The 21,885-nt window shown below is 33.1% G+C and overlaps 1 protein-coding gene across 1 annotated transcript in view; it reads left to right on the plus strand.

Annotated features, from left to right (window-relative positions):
* Nucleotides 1-21,885, plus strand: part of PIK3C2G (phosphatidylinositol-4-phosphate 3-kinase catalytic subunit type 2 gamma) — a 364,289-nt gene that overhangs the window by 6,235 nt on the left and 336,169 nt on the right. Inside the window, exons 3-4 of the mRNA XM_019039448.4 lie at nucleotides 2,597-2,754; nucleotides 5,636-5,750. Coding sequence (XP_018894993.2) covers nucleotides 2,597-2,754; nucleotides 5,636-5,750 — 273 coding nt within the window. The remainder of the gene's footprint in view (nucleotides 1-2,596; nucleotides 2,755-5,635; nucleotides 5,751-21,885) is intronic.

A 21,885-nucleotide genomic window follows, 5' to 3' on the forward strand; every position in this document is an offset into this window, starting at 1 on the left:
TAAGCTTTCAGTTTCTACCAAATGATTATTTGAAATAAAATGTTTGAATCATTTATTTAATCATTCATTTAAAGTCTGTTTCATTGTCTAATAACTAGCTTATGCATGAGAGATACTCAAATTTAAAATAAACAAGTAAACAAAAAAGCAAGGTCCCTGCCTCATAAAACCTATAACCATAAGAAGGATTGAAAGGCTTACACACAAAGATACAAAACAAATCACCTCAAGTTCACGAAAATGTTCAATCTTTAATTAATTTCTTCCTCCAGTTTACGGGAAAAAAATTCTAAATAGTACTTAGGATTCCTAAATTAGGGTCTTTAATGTCATCAACATTTATTCTTTCAGGAATAAGCTACTCACTGTGACAATATGATAAGCATAGCTAGAAACTTGCTACTTTAAGTCTAAAATATGGTTAATTTTTATTTTACCTTCTAAGCATGGCAAAGAACTCTCTTCATACTTTAAGATATCACTCTTCTGAATAACTCTACTCACAGACCACATTATTAGCTCCTCCAGCAATTCTCTTTTTTAAAACACAATTTCTTATTCTTAGATGAAATATTTTTGTGGATGCAGTAGTGACATCGAAATACTTTATGTGATGATTTTCCAGTGACTTATAGTGCATTTTCCAAGCTCTTTAATATAATTTTTCTAAATAGTTTATTTCATAATAGTCATGAAAACTAAAACATACACCAAACAATAACTTTAGAGTAGTGAAAAGAAGCCATAAGTTATATTCACACACTCTTTCCTTGTTTTCAATAATTTGTTTGTTGGCAAATATTTATAAAATGATTAAATGTACACATGCATAATTATTTTGTACACAACAGGATATTTACTCAAAAATAAGTATGTTTGAGGACCTACTATGTGGCAAGCACCCTTAATTCAAAAGAAGATCAAATGGAATTTGAGAGCTGTTTCAAAAGAGGTTCTCCAAAACTTTGATTTCTCATTGTAACATACTTTAAAGCCACATCTTTCAAAAAAATATGCCATATTCTTGTAACAAATATGGTAACATGCCATAACATATGAAAGAAGTTTCTGGCCCATGGTAGATGCTCAGCAAAGGTTTAGGAGAGAATGAATCATGAATTTGTATTTTAAATTTAATTTCTTAAAATGGTAGAAGCTGAAATCATGGACGCATTGAGGAGTGTCTTATTATATGATAAATTCTAATTCATAAGGCTCCTCAATCCCTAACTGGACTCTAGACCTTTATGGTAGAGTATAACAATGAAGAGTGGCCCATGTCCTTATTCTGAGCAGTGGCTCTCAAACTGCAGTTCCAGAGCAGCAACAGCAGCAGCTTACTTGGGAAATTGTTAGTAGGACAAGTTTGGGGAACCCTCCACAAATCTACTGAATCAGAAACTAAGGGGATGGGATTCAGAACACGAGTGGATACAGATGCATGCCAGGCCATTGGGTGAATGTGTATTTACTTACCCATTTGCCAGGCCCCTGAGGGAGGAGATGTTTCCATGGAATAAAGCTCTAGTGCTACAAAAATAGCTATTAGGTTTGTGCAAAATTAACTGCAGTTTCTGCAATTTAGGTAGAGAACCATGAGGTTTAGATGTCAGCATAGTTAACATTAAAAAAAACAAGATTTCATATTCACCCTCAGAAACATTTTAAATATCTACTTGAAAATATCTTCATGTTATATTCTACATGTGGGCATAAAACATTGATCACAGGGAATCAAGCTATGGTAACATATAATGACAATTATACTTTACATGTGTATATTGCTTTATAATCTGTAAATCTTTTACATGTCTTTTCTATTGTAATAGAAAACCTTTGAGGTAGATATTAATAGCCATCTCAGTAAACCTTTGAGGTAGCTATTAATATCTTTACTTATTCAAAAAAACTGGTCAAATAACTTGCCTCTGGCCATAACATTACTAAATGAAAGTGCCAGGATTCAAAGTCAAGGCTTCTGGCTCCAAGGATAAACTGTTTTTGCAATTCTTTGACTCATTTATGTGTAAGTAATTGTTCAGAATATAAGAATTACTTTTAGGCTCCAATATTTGTGTAAAATTCAAGTAGTTGTGTAGTATCCAAAAATTTTAAAGAAAATGGAGAGACAAAAATAGTGTTTACAAACTTGACAAGAACAAGAGAATTTATTTGCCAAAATTTCTAAATCAAAATGAATGACTTGCAGCTTGACAAAATTAGGCATGAAAGAAATCCAAGAGGAAGAAGAACTCTGACATCAAAAGCAATGTAAATGAAGCAAGTAATAAAATTCAGCGTGAATCCTCATGTTTCATGTTATGACAATGAATTCTTAATTATTTCAAATGAGATGCTCCTGGGAAAGCCTAAAGAACAGTCCTTTACACTTGTGTTTGGTATAATTGCAATCTCTACCAATCTGGACTAGCTAAATGCACTGCATCACAAATCAATTACTGATTGCTTTCATCTTTTAAGTCTTTTATAGCAAAACACTACATGAAGTTTCTTAAAATTACATTGTGGGCAATATGTTTTAAACTGTGTCTTGCAGGTCTTGTCCTAAGTATTTTTCTTAACATATATTTTTCAGAATCAGAGAAGGATATCATGCAGCTGATGTTAGTTTCAATTCTGGGAAGATCTGGGGCACTACTACAGCATTTCCATATCAGCTCTTTTCTAAGACCAAGTTTAATATACATATTTTTATTGATAACTCAACACAATCTCTTCATTTTATGCCATGTGGTAAGCAGCCTTGCAAATAACTCTACAAATCCATACAAAGCTGGTATTGGCGACGTAGCCTTGAATTCAACGTCTGAAATTATTAAAAAATAATATTAGCGACTGTTTTTCTCTGAAGTGAAATAAGAAGAAAACATCAGGGAGGCTTTTGTTAATATTTAAGGGAGGAAAGCAAAACTATTTTCTTCAAGAAGTATCTTCACATAGCTCACCCGACAATATTTTATCTTCCTGCTATAAAATGCTCAATAGCAAGTATAGCAAGTTTTTAATAAATTAAAAAATGAATTTCAAAAAGATTCTAGATAAAGATGGTATTAAAGTAAAAATGGCTGCTTCTATCTATTAGGAACAAGTATTTCCTTGAAATATAAATAAATTGTGAGGTAGAATAGGCATTGTTACACAGAATCTCTATTGCCTTAATGAGGAATCTAGTAGCATGGTATAACATACCTCCATCAGAATTAGCAAACCTACTGATTCAGTCTCTGGGGGTGACACCCAGGAATTTATATTTTATCAAATTCGCCTGAGGATTTTTACTTTTCTAAAGTTTTAGAATATCTGTAAAGTATATCTGTAGAAGTATCTTACTTCATTGTTATAGTCCACTATTTTGCAAAACAGTATTAGCTCTTTAAACATTTAGATTGCTATTAAGTGAGTTTCTACATATCAACAGGAAACTATTTCCTGACACATAATGATCCATTAAATATTTTCTTTTATTTATTAATTATTGTTATTATTGTGCTTCTTTCTTACTCTATTCAAGGTTCTCAGCTAATGCAGATGACTACAATCATAGCAGTATTATATTGGAATATTAGTTAAGACCCTCTTGGTTGGAAATGAAAAGAAACCAATTCCTGCTAGCTTAAGCAAAAAAAAATTGTTGTAAAGAATATAGGGGCTGGGCACAGTGGTTCATGCCTGTAATCCCAGCACTTTGAGAGGGCGAGGCAGGCAGATCACCTGAGGTGGGGAGTTCAAGATCAGCCTGACCAACATGGAGAAACCCCGTCTTTACTAAAAATACAAAAAATTAGCCGGGCGTGATGGCGCATGCCTGTAATCCCAGCTACTCAGGAGGCTGAGGCAGGAGAATCGCTTGAACCAGGGAGGTGGAGGTTGCAGTGAGCCGAGATCGCACCATTGCACTCCAGCCTGGGCAACAAGAGCAAAACTCCATCTCAAAAAAAAAAAAAAAAAAAAGTATATATATATATATATGGATTTATTATAGAATTCAAGTATATGAATTTCAGCAAACAATTAGGAATATATGAAAAACACAAATAACCAAGCAGCCCAGAATTCCTGTATGCATCTCATTTCATTTCATATAATTGCTTCTCATATTCCTCTCACTCTCTGGTCACTCATTTCCTTTGCTTATCTAAAACAAGTGGGAAGCCAAGCTACTAGTCTAGCTATCTACAGACAGTTCACTATCTCTATGGGATCCAACTCCCAGTTCCTAAAAGCCAGATTCTGATTATTCGGCCAAGATCAATGATGCTGCACCTTGATCCAAACAGAAAGACCATAGGTTGGGTCATGTTGTCTTCAGTTGCTGGCCACTATTAAATAGCATGTTCATGTAAGAGCTTAAAAGGGAGGATTATGATATGTGAACATGAGAAGACAAATGACTTTACCCTATAGCATGTCTACATTTTGAGTTCCAAAGGAAAAGGTGGAGAGAGAGAGTAGATATTCATTAAAGTTTCTATAATATAGCTGTTCAAGCTAGAACCTTGAGTAATTACTACATGGGAAAGGAAGAAGAACCAACGGTGGATTTGGAGTCGGACAGATCTTGTTTAGAGTCTAGAGAACAACCAACTGTGGAGACTTACAGTCATTAAGGGCACAGGCCTTGGAGTAAGCAGATATTGTTTAAGTGTGACACTTAACACTAACTGTGTAATCTCTACAAAATTGCATAGCTTCCCTGAAAATCAGTCCATTCATCTTTGAAACTTGGGATATAATACCTATATAATAGGTACAATAATCAAGAAATGACATGTAAAGCACTTAATAGAGTAATTGCTCCGTAAAATATAGCTATTATTAATATTAATACTAACATTATATCCCAGAGTGAATATAACCTGTATGACACTTTTAAATTTACTGACCACGTTTGTCTATTTTTTTATGATAGCTTCGCACCAGATTCTTGAAGAAAATAAACTGTGCTATTATAAACCCTATTTAACAGATGAAGAAACTAGGTCAAAAAAGCGAAATAACTTGTTTACATAAATCAACTAAAAAATGAAAAATCTATATTATTTCCATGTCTCAGTGACAGAACATTGATAAGAACATCTTAATGATCACAGAATTGTCTTAATGTCATGGCATGAATATGAATATTAACTAGTGTAAATGCCCTGAAAATATTTATTGCAGTTAATTCAGAATCTTTTATCTTGCTGATACCCTTAGAAGGAGCAATATGTCTCACTTTGGTTGAAAATGGAAAGAATCAGACACCCTCTGGAACTTTTGCCTGGCTATACCCAAGTTCCTGAGTGTATTTCCCAAGTCCCTAAGAGAAACTGCAGTAGATTTTTATGCAGAACCGCAGTGTACCAAGGGCTTTAACATGAGAAACACAATACCTAGCTTTGTTATATCACACGAAAGCAGAACTGATCAAAGGAATTGCAAACAACATTTTCCCCAAATATCTTTAAATCTAACCAGCCTGATAAGTCAGATGAATCTCAATTTCATTCCCCTTGATGAAGCTAGACAGTTACAATCCTTCATAATGTGTTGGTCATATTTTGTGCTCAAAAACTTTTCCTAGTCAGTATATGATACACTTTTATTGACTTTTATTATTCCTCTTTTTCTTTAGCTAATTATCTTGTCAAAGATCTAATTGCAGAAATTCTGCATTTTTGCACAAATGACCACCTACTCCCCAAAGATCATATTCTAAGTGTATGTGGCTCTGAAGAATTTTTACAAAAGTAAGTATTTTATGAAATTTTGGTTGTATTATAATCTGTAAATATTAAGTTACCACTTGTTTACGGTTTTGTTTTAAACAGACTTTACACAAACATTAAAGTCTTATATAATTAAATCAATTTTACCCCCTTTGCAGTGAATTTGAAATTTTCTAAATCATATTAACAATCTTATTCTTGATTTTATATTATGACTACTTATGAAAACAAATATTTAAATGACCTGTGACTAGGGTGACCAACCATCTCAGTTTGCTTGGAGGTAGCCCTCAGGATGTGGGAATTTCAGTTTTAAAACCAGTGAAGTCCCAAACTAGGACAAGTTGCTCATCCTACCTATAATAAAGCTTATTAGAACTGATCACAGCTAAGTAAATAAATTCTTTGGCGATAAGTAATTTTTTAGTTAGAATAATACTTGCATGTTGATTAAATACTGATTTTTTTTTAAATCACAGGGGCCTTAAGTATAAGCATTATAACTTACTTTTTATGGAAGAGTAAGTTCTAAACCACCATTTCTTTATTGAGGCAGCTCACTAAAAACAATTGGAAAAGCCTGTCCTCAGTATATCAACTTCAAATACTTATTTGATAAAAAAAAATCATCTTTTAGTTTACCAAAATAACCATTTGCCTGAAATTCCTACAGACCAGTCTTGAACAAATAATACAGCTTTAAGAAAATAAATATTTCTCTGCTGGTATTGCATAGTTATTCTAAACAGTAAAGTATTAAAGACTAAAACGTTTAATACAGTAGATTCCTATTTATATATCCCCTTTGCATCTCTACAAGTATCTAAAGATTGAAAACATCTCATGGAAGTAAAAATGTATTTCCTTTGAAATTCTCATTGTCACTGTCATTATTATTCCATCATGAATCTGCTTGAAATTATCTTTTGGGAAGTTTGATAAATTTGATGATATTATTATTAGTAAATCCAGTTCTTTACTGTGCAGTGTTAACAGTGAATGGCCTTTAAGACTAATTATTTTCCTTTTTGTGGGAAAAATAATATTTCATTATTATTTATTATTTTAATAACAAAATATATTGTATTAAAATAATATTTCAATAACATTTTTATAATTATTATTTTATAATAAATAATTATACATAATAAACACAATAATAAATATTTATATGAAATTACATATGTTTTGTTGCACTAAGCTCACAGATATTCCCTTTTCCCTTCTTATTTGAACTTATTAACACACTCATTTACTAGTCTGCTACCTTCTCCCAACATACAATTTTGACAGTAAATCCAATGAGCACAGGAAAGTATTTTAGTAAATTTAACCTTATATTGAATACTCATTAAAACTCATCTTTTGAATGTGTAGTTTTCCAAATGTACATCTGGACTTTTCTTGATGCCAAAACATTAGATCCAAAGAGCAAAACATTGTCAAATATTTGCATTAAGTTTTAGCAGTAGAAAATATCATCCAGAAAGCAATTGTATTAAAGAGACAGAAATTTGGAAAAGTATAATGTGGAGAAAATTTACACACCTTGATTTAATCACTGTTTTAAATAGGTAAATTATTCATAAGTAGATGGCTCAATATTTAACTAATAAATGTACATGTTAATGTTTTCATAGTCATTTAATCATATTAAAATTTATTTAATTGGGTTTTATTAAGATAGGAAAGTTGCCAAATATTAATATATGTTAAATATAGTCATTTATTCCCTAATGGACATTGAAACATTTGTGTATGTCAAGGATTTGCATATTATTTAAGAGTAATAGCCTACTTGTATTGACAGAACTTATTTTAATGTGCAGAATATTTATTACTGTTCCAGCATCTAAAGGAATATATATTAGTCATTCAAATATTACTTTTAGTGTATTCCTGTGTAATTTGTCTAAAAAATATGTCCTTAAAGACTTGGAAATCTGTTCATAAAGTTCTTCTTTATACAGAGAACACAGGTAGCATGTAATAAGTTAACAGTGCAATAAGTAAAAATTTAGACTCTAAAACTTATAGAAGTACACTTCATTTGGAGTATTCGGCTGGGGAAAAAGCTAATTTTCTGATAATACTTCAAAATAATGGTCAAATAGATCATGAAACATATGACTACAAACATAGCAGTGTTATATTGCTATATTAGTTAAGACCCTATATTTCTCAGGGTTAGTGAAGTATTACATAAAATCCTGAAAAAGGGGAAATGTAAATAAATATGACTATGAACCCATATAATGCATATAGAAATTTCAAAATTATTCTGATATTAACACCGTGTTCTCAAACTTTAAAGTGTCACCTGAGGATATTGTTAGAAAAAGAATTCTGATTTCAGTTCGTCTGGGTGAGACCTGAGGCTGTCCATTTCTAACAAGCATCTGGTGATGCCTATGCTGCCGGTCTACAGCCCACATTTCAAGTAGTGAGATATTAGAAGCCAAGAATGGTAACGACTTAAGAACTTAGACTCTCCAAAAATTATCCTCTTTTCCAGAACAGTACATGGTATAAAAACTAGATCTAATCAACAAAGTAATAAAGACATTTATACCTTGTACTACTGCAAAATTAAAAAGATGATTTTCCTAGCAAATCAAAATTTCCCTTTTCATATATCAACTATACTATTTTTGCAAGTTATTCAACATTGATTTTAATTTAGTATCAGAAAAGCTTTTCTGTCAATTAAAATATCCCGACTCACTCATTCTTATTCTCACTTTCATTTTCTCTCTCTCACTTTCTTACTCTCACTCTCCCTGTCTGATTTTAAATAATACAATATATAATGAACACAGAGCAAATTAAAGAATCAGAACATGAACTATCAATTTTGTCATGCGTTCAAAGCTTGATGCAAAATTGTCAGCAATATGAGAAATAATAGAAGAAAATAAATCATCTGCTTCATTCAAAAAATATTAAAATCTTTCATCATGTTTCTGTTCTTCAACTCCCAGTTTAATTACCATGGAGCAAGGAGTCCTTGATAATCCCATTTTCCATGCTCTTGTCCAATAGCTTGATCCCAGTCAGCTTTTCCAGTGAGCTCAAGGACAGGAATTATATCTTTTCTTTCCTATTGAATGTAGCACAGACATGAGATCCTAGAAAATGAAACTATTTCCTAGACCGTCCCTGCATCTCTCTTTTTGACAGGGAGTAACAATTGTACCTTCACCTGTACTTGTAACCGTCTCACATGAGTATTTTTCTTCATAAATATATTGATAATATATGAAGTATAATGCTTCTTCATAATTTTTTCTCTTATTACTCTCTAGCCAAATATTTAAACTAGGAGCGCAGGTTTTTCTGTTTCTCAATCCTAACCAAAAAGCCACTCCAGTGATTTTTTTTCTCTACAGCTGTGGTTTCTTTGTGTGATATATTTTCTTATTGATACATTGTAAATATTCATGAGGTACATGTGATATTTGGATATCTACATAGAATGTATAATGATCAAGTCAGGATATTTAGAATATCCACCACCTAGAACATTTGTCATTTCTTTGTAGTAGGGACATTTCAAATCTTCTCTTATAGCTTTCCTGAATATACAATAAATTGCTGTTAACTGTAGTCAAACTACTGTGCTCCCAAACACTGGAACTGATTCATTCTATCTAACTATATGTTTATATGTATTAACCCACCTCTCTTCATCCTCTCCCCATCCCATACCCTTCCCAGGGTCTTATAACTATCATTCTACACTCTAACTCCGTGAGATAACCATTTTTAGTTCCCACATATGAGTAAGAATATAGAATATTTTGGCTTGTTTTACTTAACATAATGGCCTCTAGTTCCATCCATGTTGCTGCAAATGACAGCATTTCATTCTTTTTTAAATAATTGAACAGTATTCCATTGTGTATGTGTACCACATTTTCTTTCTTTCTTCATTCATTGATGAATACTTAGGTTGATTCCGTGTCTTGGCTAATGTGAACAGTATTTCAATAAACATGGAGGTGCAGGTATCCCTTTGTTATACTAATTTCCTTTCTTTTGCATAAACACCCATAAGTAGGATTCCTGAATTGCATGGTAGTTCTATTTTTAGTCTTTTGCAAAATCTCCATACTGTTTTCCATAATGGTTGTAGTAATTTACATTCTCACCAACAGTGTATAAGAGCTCCCTTTTCTCTGCATCCTTGCCAGCATTTGTTATTTATTTACTTATTTTTATAACAGCCATTCTAACAAGGGTAAAACAATATCTCATTGTCATTTTGATTTGCATTGCTCTGATGACTAGTGATTTGAACATTTTTTATATACTTCTTGGCCATTTCTATGTCTTCTTTTGAGAAAGGTCTATTCAGATTGCTTGCCCACTTTTTAATGGGATTATTTGTTTGTTCATTTTTAGTTGGTGTGTTTTTTTGTTTTTGTTTTTTTTTTTTGCTGTTGAGTTTCTTTTATATTCTGCATAATAGTCCTTGTTAGATTAACAGTTTGCAAATATTTTCTCCCATTCAACAGATTGTCTCTGTTGATTGTTTTGTTTGCTATGCAGGAGCTTTTTAGTTTAATATAGTCCTATTTGTGTATTTTTGTTTTTGTTGCCTGTGCTTTTGAGGTATTAGCCATAAAAAACTTGCCTACACCAATGTTCTGGAACATTTATCTTATGCTTTCTTCTAGAAGTTCTATAATTTCCGGATTTAGGTTTAAGTCTTTAATGTACTTTGAGTTGATTTTTATATACAGTGAGAGATAGGAGTCTAGTTTCATTCTTCTGCATATGAATACTTGGATTTATCAGCACCATTTATTGGAGAGGGTGTCTTTCCCCCAAGGTTTGCCCTCAACATCTTTGTCAAAAATCAGTAGGCTATAAATAAATGAATTTATTTTAGGGTTTTTTTATTCTGTTCCATTAGCCTATGTGTTTGTTTTCATATCAATATAATTTTGCTTTGGTTACGATAACTTTGTAATGTATTTTGAAGGCAAGTAGTGTGATGCCTGCAGCTCTGTTCTTTTTGCTCAAGATTGCATTCACTATTTGGGCTCTTTTTTACTTCCATACAAATTTTTGGATTTTTTTTCTATTTCTGTGAAGAATATTATTGGTAATTTGATAAGAATTGCTTTGAATCTGTAGATTGGGTAGTATGGTCAAAACAATGTTAATTCTTCTGATACACGAGCATGGGATGTCTTTCCATTTATTTGTGTCCTATTCAATTTCTTTCACCAGAGATTTGTAGTTTTCCTTGCAGAGGTCTTTTACCCCTTTGGTTAAGTGTACTCCTAGGGTTTTTCAGTGTGTGTGGCAGCTGTTGTAAATGGGATTTCCTTCTTAATTTTTTTCCAGTTAGTTTGTTATGGGTTCATAAAAACGTTATTAATTTTTGTGTGTTGATTTGATATCTTGCAACTTTAATTTGTTTATCAGTTTACAGAGTTTTTTGGTGGAATCTTCAGGTTTTTCTGAATATGAGATCCTGTCATCTGCAAAGAGGGACAACTTGACTTTCTCTTTTCCAATCTGGCTGCTTTTTATTTATATATTTTGCCCAATTGTTGTGTGTAGGACTTCCATTATTATGCTGAATAAGAGTGCTAAAGGTAGGCAACCTTGTCTTGTTCTAGTTCTTAAAGAAAAGACTTTCAGCTTTTCTTCATTCCGTTTGATGTTAATGGTGGGTTTGTCATATTATTATGTTGAGGTATGTTATATTTATACCTAGTTTGTTGAGCGTTTTTATTATCAAGAATGTTTAGTTTTATCAGATACTTTTTCTGTACCTATTGAGATGAGCATTTGGTTTTTATTCTTCATTCTGTGGTCATGATGTATCATGCATATTGATTTGCATATGTTGGACCATCTTTGCATCCCTAGGCTCTTACTTGATCATAGTGTATTACCTTTTTAATGTATAATTGGATTCAGTTTGCCAATATTTTCTTCAGGATGTTTGTGTTGATGTTCATTATCACGACATTAATCTGTAGTGTTATTTTTTGTGGTGGCTTTGTCTGGTTTTAGTATCAGGGTAATGCTGGTTTTGTAGAATGAATTAGGAAAATAATCCTCCCTCTTCAAATTTTGTGACTAGTTTGAAAATAATTTGTGTTAGTTCTTCTTTATAAGTTTGGTAGAATTCAGCAATAAAGCCATCTCATCCTGAGTTTTTCCTTGCTGAGAGACTTTTTATTACTGATTCAGTCTTATTTATTACTCATTATTGGTCTGTTTGGGTTTTCTGTTACAGCCTGAATCAATCTTGATAAGTTGTATGTGTTTATTGGATACATATAAATATGTATGTACTATTTCACATATAAAGAGAATAGATATATGCTCTTGCTGAATTGATCCCACTGTTATTGGAGACAAACCTTAGTTGTCTCTTTTGTATTGTTTTTCACTTAAGTCTATTTTATCTGGTATAAGTATAGCTACTTCTGCTTACTTTTGGTTTCTGTTTATGCAGAATATCTTTACATCCCTTCACTTTCAGTCTATATGTGTCTTTATAGGTGACATTTCTTGTAGACAGCATATAATTGGGTCATTTTTTAAAATCCATTCAACCAATCTGTATCTTTTAAGTGGGTAATTTAATTTCTTTATATTCAAGGTTATAATTGATAGGTGAGGACTTATTCCTGTCATTTTCTTGTTTTCTAGTTATGTATATTTTTTGTTCCTCTCTTTCTCTCTCATTATTTAGCACTGCCACTTGGTGGTTTTCTGCAGGCGTAATATTTTAGTTCTTTTTCTTTCTCATTTTTGTGACTGCTCTAACAGTAAGTTTTATACTTTCATGTGCTTTCATGATGATAGATATTGTTTTTTCACTTCCAGATGTAGGCTTTCCTTAAGCATTTCTTGTAAGTCTGGTCTAGTGGTGATGAATTCTCTCAGTTTTTGCTTTCCAAGGAACAACTTTATATCTCCTTCATTTGGCAAGTATAACTTAGCTGTGTAGAGTATTCTTGGTTGAGAGTGGTTTCTTTTTTTCTTTCTTTGAGCATTTTGACTATATCATCTCATTCTTACATGGCCTGTAAAGTTTCTGCTGATAAATTTGCTGTTAGGCTGATGGCGATTTCCTTCCATGTGACTCAATGCTTTTCCCTTGCTCTTTTTATAATACTCTTTGTCTTTGGCTTTTGACAGTTTGGCTACAATGTGCAATGGAAAAGACCTTTTTGGGTTGAATCTATTTGGGGATTTTTGAACTTCCTATATATAGATTTCTGAATCCCTAGCAAAACTTGGGAAGTTTTCAGCTATTGTTTTATTATATAGGTCTGCTATGCCTTTGCCCATCTCCACTCTTTATGGAACACCCAAAATGTGAATATTTGGTTGCTTTATGGTGTCCCATATGTCACATAGGCTTTCTTTATTTTAAAAATATTGTTTTACTTTTTTTTTTGTCTGACTGGGTTATTTCAAAAGACCTATTATGAAGTTCTGAAATTCTCTCTGCTTGATCTAGGCTATTGTTAAAGCTCTTTGTTATATTTCTTATTTCATTAATTGAATTCTTTTGTTCCAGAATTTTTGTTTGTTCCTTTTTTATTATTTGTGTCTCTTTTTTTACTCTCTTATTTAGATCCTGAATTGTTTTTATGATTTTTTGTGCTGTTTGCTTGTGTTCTCTTGTATCTCACTGAGTTTTTTTCATATCATTATTTTAAAAAGTTATCTCATATATTTTCTTTTCTTTGGAATGAAATTGGTGGCTGGAGAGTTTTGTGTTCTCTTGAAGATTCATATTTCTTTGCTTTTTTATTTCTTATGTCTTTACACAAAATATGTATGCTATTAGTGTAATAGTCACTTCTTCCAATTTTTTTGGATAGGCTTTCATAGAGGAAGACTTTTTCCTACAGATACATCTATAGTGTGCGTGGGTACACAACTTCAGCATTCTTTCTAGGCGAATACAGCAGTGATTTCTTGTGATTCCTTTAGCTGTAATCAGCATCAATGATTTCTGTAATTTCCTCAGTGGCTTAAGCTACAGTTGTTAGTTCAGGCAGTGGTGAGGCTTTGCTAGGGACAAGGATACTGGGTGAATTAAACCTCAGCTTCCAGTGTGGTAGTGGTGGACCAACCATGGCTGTCTTTGGGTTCCTGGGTAGCCTATGTGGGCACTGGATTTAGCAGGTTCAGATGAACTGATGCTTGGGCTCCCAGGTGACTTCCTTGGGTGCCAGCAGTGGCAGCAGGGGGCCAAGTGGATAGGCAGGTTTTGGGGCCCCTGGCAGTGCGCCTACAATCAACGATGAAAGTAGCAGAGAAGAAGCAACACTCAGGCTCCCAGGAGGCTCACACTGGTGCTAGCAGTGGCAGTGACAAGGTGGGCAAGCCAATCCCTAAGTCCCCTAGTGGCTTGTGTGAATGGGTTCCAGCAGTGGTGGTGGTGCCATGCAATTCAGGCTTGTCCTCAGGCTCTATGATGGTGTTCACAGGAGTAGAATGTTATGGGTGGGCAGGGCGATCCTCAGGACTCTGGATGAGGTGCTTGGGCACTGATGACAGGCATTTTGGGCCTGTTTTGCAGCTCCCTGATGGTGTTCATGTGCACCAGTAGCAGCAGGCAGAGCAGCTCAATCCCCAGTTCCCCACCTGGCATGCTTGGGTCCTGGTGGGTCTTTTGTCAGGCCATCTGATGTTTTGCTGGTGTGGTTCAGGCATAGACAGGGTGGCATGATTCCCAGGGACCTGGGCAGTGTAGTTGGGCACTAGAGGTGTAGCACTAGATAGGGCAGAACTGTCCTCAGGGTCCCCAGTGGTACTTAGGAGTACAAGCTGTGATGGGCAGGATGCAGTGATTCCCAGCCCCACGGATATGTTTGGGTGCTATGTGGCAGGCAGGCTAAGTCTTTTATCAGGCTTCCTGTTGGTGCACATGCATGGCTGGGTGGCAGACGAGGCAGGGTGATTCCCAGGGTCCCAGACATTAGGCTTGGGCACAGGGTGGAGGGGTAGTGCAAACCAGAGCAGGGCTGTCCTCAGACCCCCCAGTGGTACACACAGATGCAGTAGGCTGTGGTAGATGGGCCTAACCTATGTGATTTAAGTAATTTCTTTTTCTTTCTTTCTTTCTCTTTCTTTCTTTCTTTTTCTTTCTTTTTCTTTCCTTCTTTCTCTTTCCTTCTTTCTCTCTCTTTCTCTCTCTTTCTCTCTCTTTCTTCTTTCTTTTTCTTTCTTTCTCTTTTCTTTCCTTCTTTCTTTCTCTCTCCTTCCTTCCTCCTTCCTTCCTTCCCTCCCTCCCTCCCTCCTTTCTTTCTTTCTCTTTCCTTTCTTTCCTTTCTCTCTTTCTCTCTCTCTCTATTTCTTTCTTTCTTTCTTTCTGACACAGTCTCACTCTGTCACCCAGGCTGAAGTGCAGTGGCATGATCTGCACCGCAACCTCAGCCTCCCAAGTTATAACCAATTCTCCTGCCTCAGCCTCCAGAGTAGCTGGGATTACAGGCACGCACCACCACGCCTATCTAATTTCGAATTTTTAGTGGAGACAGGTCTTCACCATGTTGGTCAGGTTCACTCCTCATCTCCAGTGATCATCCCACCTTGGCCTCTCAAAGCGCTGGGATTACAGGCGTGAGCTGCCACGCCCAGCCTAAGTAATTTCTTATCTCAAAAATCTTACTCTAAGTCTTTCTGTCTAATTTAACTTAAAAATAATTCTTATTAGCTTCTATGTAAAACAATAAAATTTACTGTACTTAAAAGCTTTTGCTGAATAATCATTGCATTGTCAGTAGTAAACCAGAAATGCCTCCTGAGTAAATACTAGTCTTTTTTAAAAATTCTGTTTGGGCCAATTGCTTACAGGATGGTCAAATTTTATATGTTTGATTTAAATGAAACAATTTTTTTATTATTTAATTTACGGTTGTCAAGGAATGTTAGAATTGAGTGCTGAAAACATATTCTTAAAAAAAAAGAAATTCTACAGTAATTAAAAATTTTACTTGGAAGTAGTTATATATTTTAAAATCAAATTAAGAAGGTGGTATTTACCTCTTTTTTCAATCACCCACATTGATTAGAATGATCTTCCTATCTACTTGAGAGTCTTGTTTTTCTCTCTGGGACTCTCCTAGTAGAGACGATGCATTCCTTTTATTAGAGTACAAAAATAGTTTTACAAAATTAAATACTTTTAATTAAAATTCTAAAATAATCCTTTTCAAAAAACTTCTATTTTTTAGAAAAGTTCTAACTAATCTCATGACAATTTATATTAATTTGTTCTTTTTTTTTTGAGATGGAGTCTTCACTCTGTCACCCAGGCTGGAGTGCAGTGGCACAATCTCGTCTCACTGCAACCTCTGCCTCCTGGATTCAAGCAATTCTCCTGCCTCTGCCTCCTGATTAGCTGGGACAACATGTGCATGCCACCACGCCCAGCTAATTTTTGTATTTTTAGTAGAGATGAGGTTTCACCATGTTGGCCAGGCTGGTCTCAAATGCCTGACCTCTAGTGATCCACCCGCCCCAGCCTCCCAAAATGCTGGAATTACAGGCGTGAGCTACCTTGCCCGGCCCAATTTATATTAATTTGTTCATTAAACATTTGATTGTAAATTGAAATAGCCTTGTACTCAGAGTAAAAATAAAACTATTAATTACCAGTGAGAAAAAGGCTAAGTCATAATATATACAGTTTTAAGTAATAGATTACATTCATTAGCAGTAAAACCGCATTGTATATATTGCTGGGGAAGAAGAGTCTTTTTTCTTCTCAGTGAAGTTAAGGATTTCACTTAGCAAACCTGAACGAATTGATTACTTCCAGCAAATTTGTTACAGCCTAAGACTTCAAATATTAAAATTCCTTCCAACTTTTAAGACTTACTTTGAGCAAAGAAATAGATAAAGTGCATTTCTCTTTTACATAACTCTACTCCTCCACTTATAAAATCACAGAACCATGTGGGAGGATAGAAAGGAACATATCATAACTTTGAGCTATCTCACACACAGTAAAAAAGTGTGTTCTGTTAATAAATCATTCAATTAGAGTTTCTTGAATGACTTTAATTTCTTTTTTAATCTCCATAGTGCTTCACCTAATATTCTATAATTAACTTTGGTTTACATCTTCAGTAAATAGCTAATGACCACAAAAATAGCACACCATACAAACCTGCATTTGGTCTTAATTCAATAATTCTGTGCTAGAACAAATGTCCTCATATGTAGATACTCTGTATATACCTTCACTTGAGAGTGAAATCCCAAAGAAAGACCTTGTGCTAAATAAACTTTGTTTATTATGATTAAAAGTTACTTGTAAAAATGACAGCATATTTCAGCCCCAAGTTTTTTAAAAACCTGAATTGCACAAGCATCATTAACTAATAAACTTGGTCAAAGGAATCTCGAAGCTGTTGCATGAGTGTTCCAAGAAGACATGGCAAATTACATGTGAAAGTAGGTACGTAATTTAATATTATTGTAGATGTATAATACCAAAATGCAGTTGTCACATTATTTTTTGTTACCCAAAAGCACTATTTTTTGAAGCTAAGAATTATTAAATCTTCCCAATTTTGAATTAATAAAAGTTTAAATGACCCAATGCTCCGTTTTTCTTAAAGTGATTAATTAGAGAATTTTTGAATTACATATTAATTCAAATTAGCTGAAATCACCTTAATAAGACAAAACATTACTCATTTATTTTTTATTTGTAAAGTCTGTAGTAGGATGTTTCTCCTCTGGAGATTTTGTGGGAAAAAAACAATAATAAAACCTTAGGATAGAATGAAGTCTGCATATTTGATCTCCTGGTATAATTACTAAATTTTATAAATTTTGCATACCATACCCCCCACAAAAAGAGCTCCTTGGGGCTCAGTATATATTTTTTGTGAAAGAAAGAAAGTTACAGTTTCACCATTGTTATCTTTTTTTTTTTACTGACTTTCTTAGTAACTTCATTTATATAGTTATGTTATTACTTGTCTTTTGTGACTGTGTAACTTAGTAGGGAGAGCATTGCAAACTTGAGAGTTGTTATAAAACTTTTTTCCAGGTTAAAAAAAAAACTTCTTTGCAGAATGTTCCATTTTTTGAATTTTAAGAAATGCATATGTACTATATGTACGAAGAAAAATAACCATATTTGAGTGAGGAGGCATTAGGGATAGTTGCCTTTTTATAGGCTTGTGGGAAGTCTTAAGAAAAATAGGGCATTTGAATAGAAAGTTTCAGATCTCCTTGGTCCAAATCCCTCTTGAGTATTAGCTGTTGGTATCAATTTATGTCCCATACAGGATTTTTGTTCAAAAGCTTGACCCTCCTCTACTAACCACCTCACGCCTAAAAGCCCTAGTTTTAGGATTGAACCTATTCTTGTCTCTTCAAAAGTCATAAAGTTTGACTTTTCCTATTCATAGCTCACTTGAAGACAAAATAACAATAAACTCAAGAAGCACTGGTTTAGTGAAACAACGTATCACTGATCTTTATCTATGTTGAGTCAGCTCCAAATACCACTTTGAGCACAAAATCCAGGGCTATTTTATTAGTTGCAAAGACCAGTTTACTCAAATTAAGGATATGGCAGATTTAACATTGTAGAAATTTTGAAGGGGCACATACCAAATGTGTGTACATGTGCCAAGTGTGCACATACACATAACTATCTGAAAAATACTCTGAACAGTACTATAGTACTAATATTATTTTAATATTTTGTTATATTCACCTTACATTTCTGACTTAGTTATCCCAAAGATTTTAAGTCCAGCTTAGTTACTGAATTTTCTTAAAGAAATACCTTCAAAAGCTGTCAGCAATCCTGGTTTTCAATATTTACAAAATCAAATAGAAATCGTTTATTTTCTATACATGAGTTTAATATTTCACAATACACCTCTGTGACTACTTCTTACATGTAAGAATAAAGAACATTTTAGCTTAATTCAAATTATATAAAACAAGCATAAGTATTTATTCCAATGAAAGAGCATCGCTTTTAAATGTGGGTTTACAAGGAGCGGCTAGGGCAATGAGAATCAATATTCATAGTTTGAATGTTATTTAGGATGCTTACTTGCTCATAAGACAAATTTGAGTACTTATCACTTTTTGGTGTTAAGGTCATTAATCTCTCTTTATATAAACATATTGCCTCAGAAATACTTTAAAATAACATGAGCTATTTAGGAATAGGAAATAAGGGTAATTATGTGCAAGAATTCAGCCTCTTAGTGTTCCTCTTAAATGACAAGTATACTCATAATAGTTCCTAAGATAGTAACTAGCAGATAGATGGAATCAAATATGTGTAGAGAGAATAAATAATTAATATACAGAAAGTTTGATTTCCCAGGATATGGGAAGAAAAAGCCTAAACTTTTTATTGTATCACAGACATTCAGTTCATTTAACAGCTGAAGTTTTATAGATGATTATTAACTAAAACATAGGTAGTGCTCATATTTGGAATGTTACCAGACTGAGAAAAACACCTGGTGTGTACAACGTTAAATGGATAATACCTGTGTTCATATTATAAGCATTGTAATTCCCAGTGTGGCCTTTTCTTAGAGCACAACCCTTCTCTCCACACTACCCACCTTATGGTCCGTGCCTTTCATTTCTCTTTCTCTTGGTATGGTAACCTTTCTTCTTACCCTTTTTGATATCTAGAACTCTCAAATAAAAATTCATTTTTTACTGCACTTACTTATTAAATTCCCACCCTTCTTTCTATTATTTAATGCTTTTTCTCTCTTTTCTTTTTCATTTTCTCTACATAGCACCATTTAACAAATTTATCACGTAGGCCACATAAGAGTTTTAAATTTTCTACTAGCCACACTAAGAAAATATGCAAAGAAACAGATGGAAATAAATTTTAATACTACAGTTTCTTTAACTCAATATACCTCAAATATTATCATTTTAACATGTAATCAAAATAAAGAAAATCATTGAGATGTTTCACATTATTTAATATGACAAGTCTTGAAAATCTAGTGTGTATTTTACTTTTATAGCATATCTTAATTAAAAGTAGCCTCACTGCAAGTGATTAGTAGCTGCTTGTATTCACTAACCGCTATACTAGACAGCATAGCTCTATATCATTAAACACAAACTGATCAAAATTGTGGTCTTGCCACCTATAGTGGTAAAAGGAGTAGTTCACAGCTCTTAGAAAGTGTGATGGTTATTAGAAACTCTAAAGTCCTTTAAAAAACAGCAGAGATTTAATCTTAACTGACAATTCTAGTACAATATTGTATTATGAAAATAATTTGACCTAGAATTCTGGAACTAACAATAAGCCAGCATTCAAGGACAATGTAAAAATAGACATTCTCAGAAATAAAAACATTTTATGTCCATAAATTATCTCTCTAAAAAATTATTTGAAGATGTACTTCAACAAAATAAACAAACCCTATGGAATATAGATCAATGGTTAACATAATTACTTAAAAAGCTCTAAAATATAGTAAAAAAAAAAAGAAAATAAATTAGTAGAGGCTCCTTTATCTATCTCTGCTTGCTTGACTTGCTGTATTAACACTCTTTATTTCCTTTACAAAACAGAATGATTAAGGCCCAGAATTCATTGTTTGTTCTAGAAGAGTAGTTATCAAACATTTTGGTCTCAGAAACCTTTAAACTCACAAATTGTTGAGTACCCCAAAAAGAATTTGTGTGGACTTTGTCTATCAATATTTACCATGTTGGAAATTATAATTGAGGAATTTTTTAAATATGCATTTATTATTTGAATTAAAAATGATAAACTTATTACATGTAAATACACATAAAATATTTTTATTATAAATACCATATATTGCAAAACAAAAATAATTTGCGAGGAATGTAGCATTGTTATGTGTTTAGAAATCTTTTAAATGTCTGGTTTAATTAAGACCATTGACTGCTCTTCCATTCAGTCTGTTGCACTATGATGATTGAGTGGAAGTATATAAAGAAAATTTGGCCTCACACAAATATGGTTTGCGGAAAAGATAAATATCTTAGTAGTCTTTTCAGATAATTGTGAACATCTTTCTTTGATACTACACCAAAATCAACAAGTAATAGTCTTTTAAAATTTAGATACAATGATGTGGAATATTTAAAAAATCAATAATTTTCACACTAGGCTACTTGGAGTCCATTGGTCTGTCTTGCCCTATTGATAACCTTTTTTTACCCATGCAAGATTTGAAGCATCATGGATTGTCATTTAGACAAATATGTTCATTGGACTCTGCAGATCTTCCAAATGTTGCCATACTTTACCATGAAATATCAAAAAGTTCATTTTTTAATATTAGCATTTTTCTCACCAGAAAAGTCTGTAAGTATTTGTTAGCCAGCAAGCTCATAGTGGAAAATATAAATTTTACAAAATCCTTATTTCTGAAGTTGTTTTCCTTAAAGTGACAAGCTTAGCTTGTTCATTTTTGACTGCCAAACACCTGTCTGAATAACCACAGTTTGCCTGTAATTCTCTCATGTAATAAAATTGTTTCATGAAAAAAGTTACTTCTTTATCTTGCCACTCAAGCAATTACAAGAGGGCTTTTCCTGAAGACAACTTCTATATTATAGTATGCAGAAGTGCTTTAACTGTTTTTCCTATATGTTCATATAGAAAATTAAAGACACATGTATTTAAGGATTTAGATTTAACAAAATTAATAATTTTTACCATTTTATCAAGGATATTTTTAAGTGAAACTGATTTTTATTTCCTACAAGTGCCTGTACACCCTGGAAGTGTCTCTTGTAGCTCCAGGGTTTTGTAGACAACATTTTGATAACTACTTCTCTAGCATAATAGTTTACTATAAAGTATATTATGCCCACGCACTTTTGCCTCTGTAAGTTGAGTTGTAAATGTACCTAGAGTCAGTTGTGTTTATTCCTGAACCTTTTTATGCCAGTTCTATTGTTATTTTATTTAGGTAAGTAAATGAAGTATTTACAGAGTGATGAAGTATGAGTGAAGAAAGAAAGTCAGTGTTTCTATGAAAATGAAGTTAAAATTTTTAAAAGATAATTAATAAAGGAGAGCCATTAAAATCTATTGTTGCCGAATTCAATGTAGAGGAAACAACTTAGACTAGAAAAATGATTATAAAAATCTAAAATGATTTTCCAT

Source organism: Gorilla gorilla, chromosome 10 (genome assembly GCF_029281585.2).
Source record: "Gorilla gorilla gorilla isolate KB3781 chromosome 10, NHGRI_mGorGor1-v2.1_pri, whole genome shotgun sequence".
In the NCBI taxonomy this organism is placed as follows: Eukaryota; Metazoa; Chordata; class Mammalia; order Primates; family Hominidae; genus Gorilla; species Gorilla gorilla.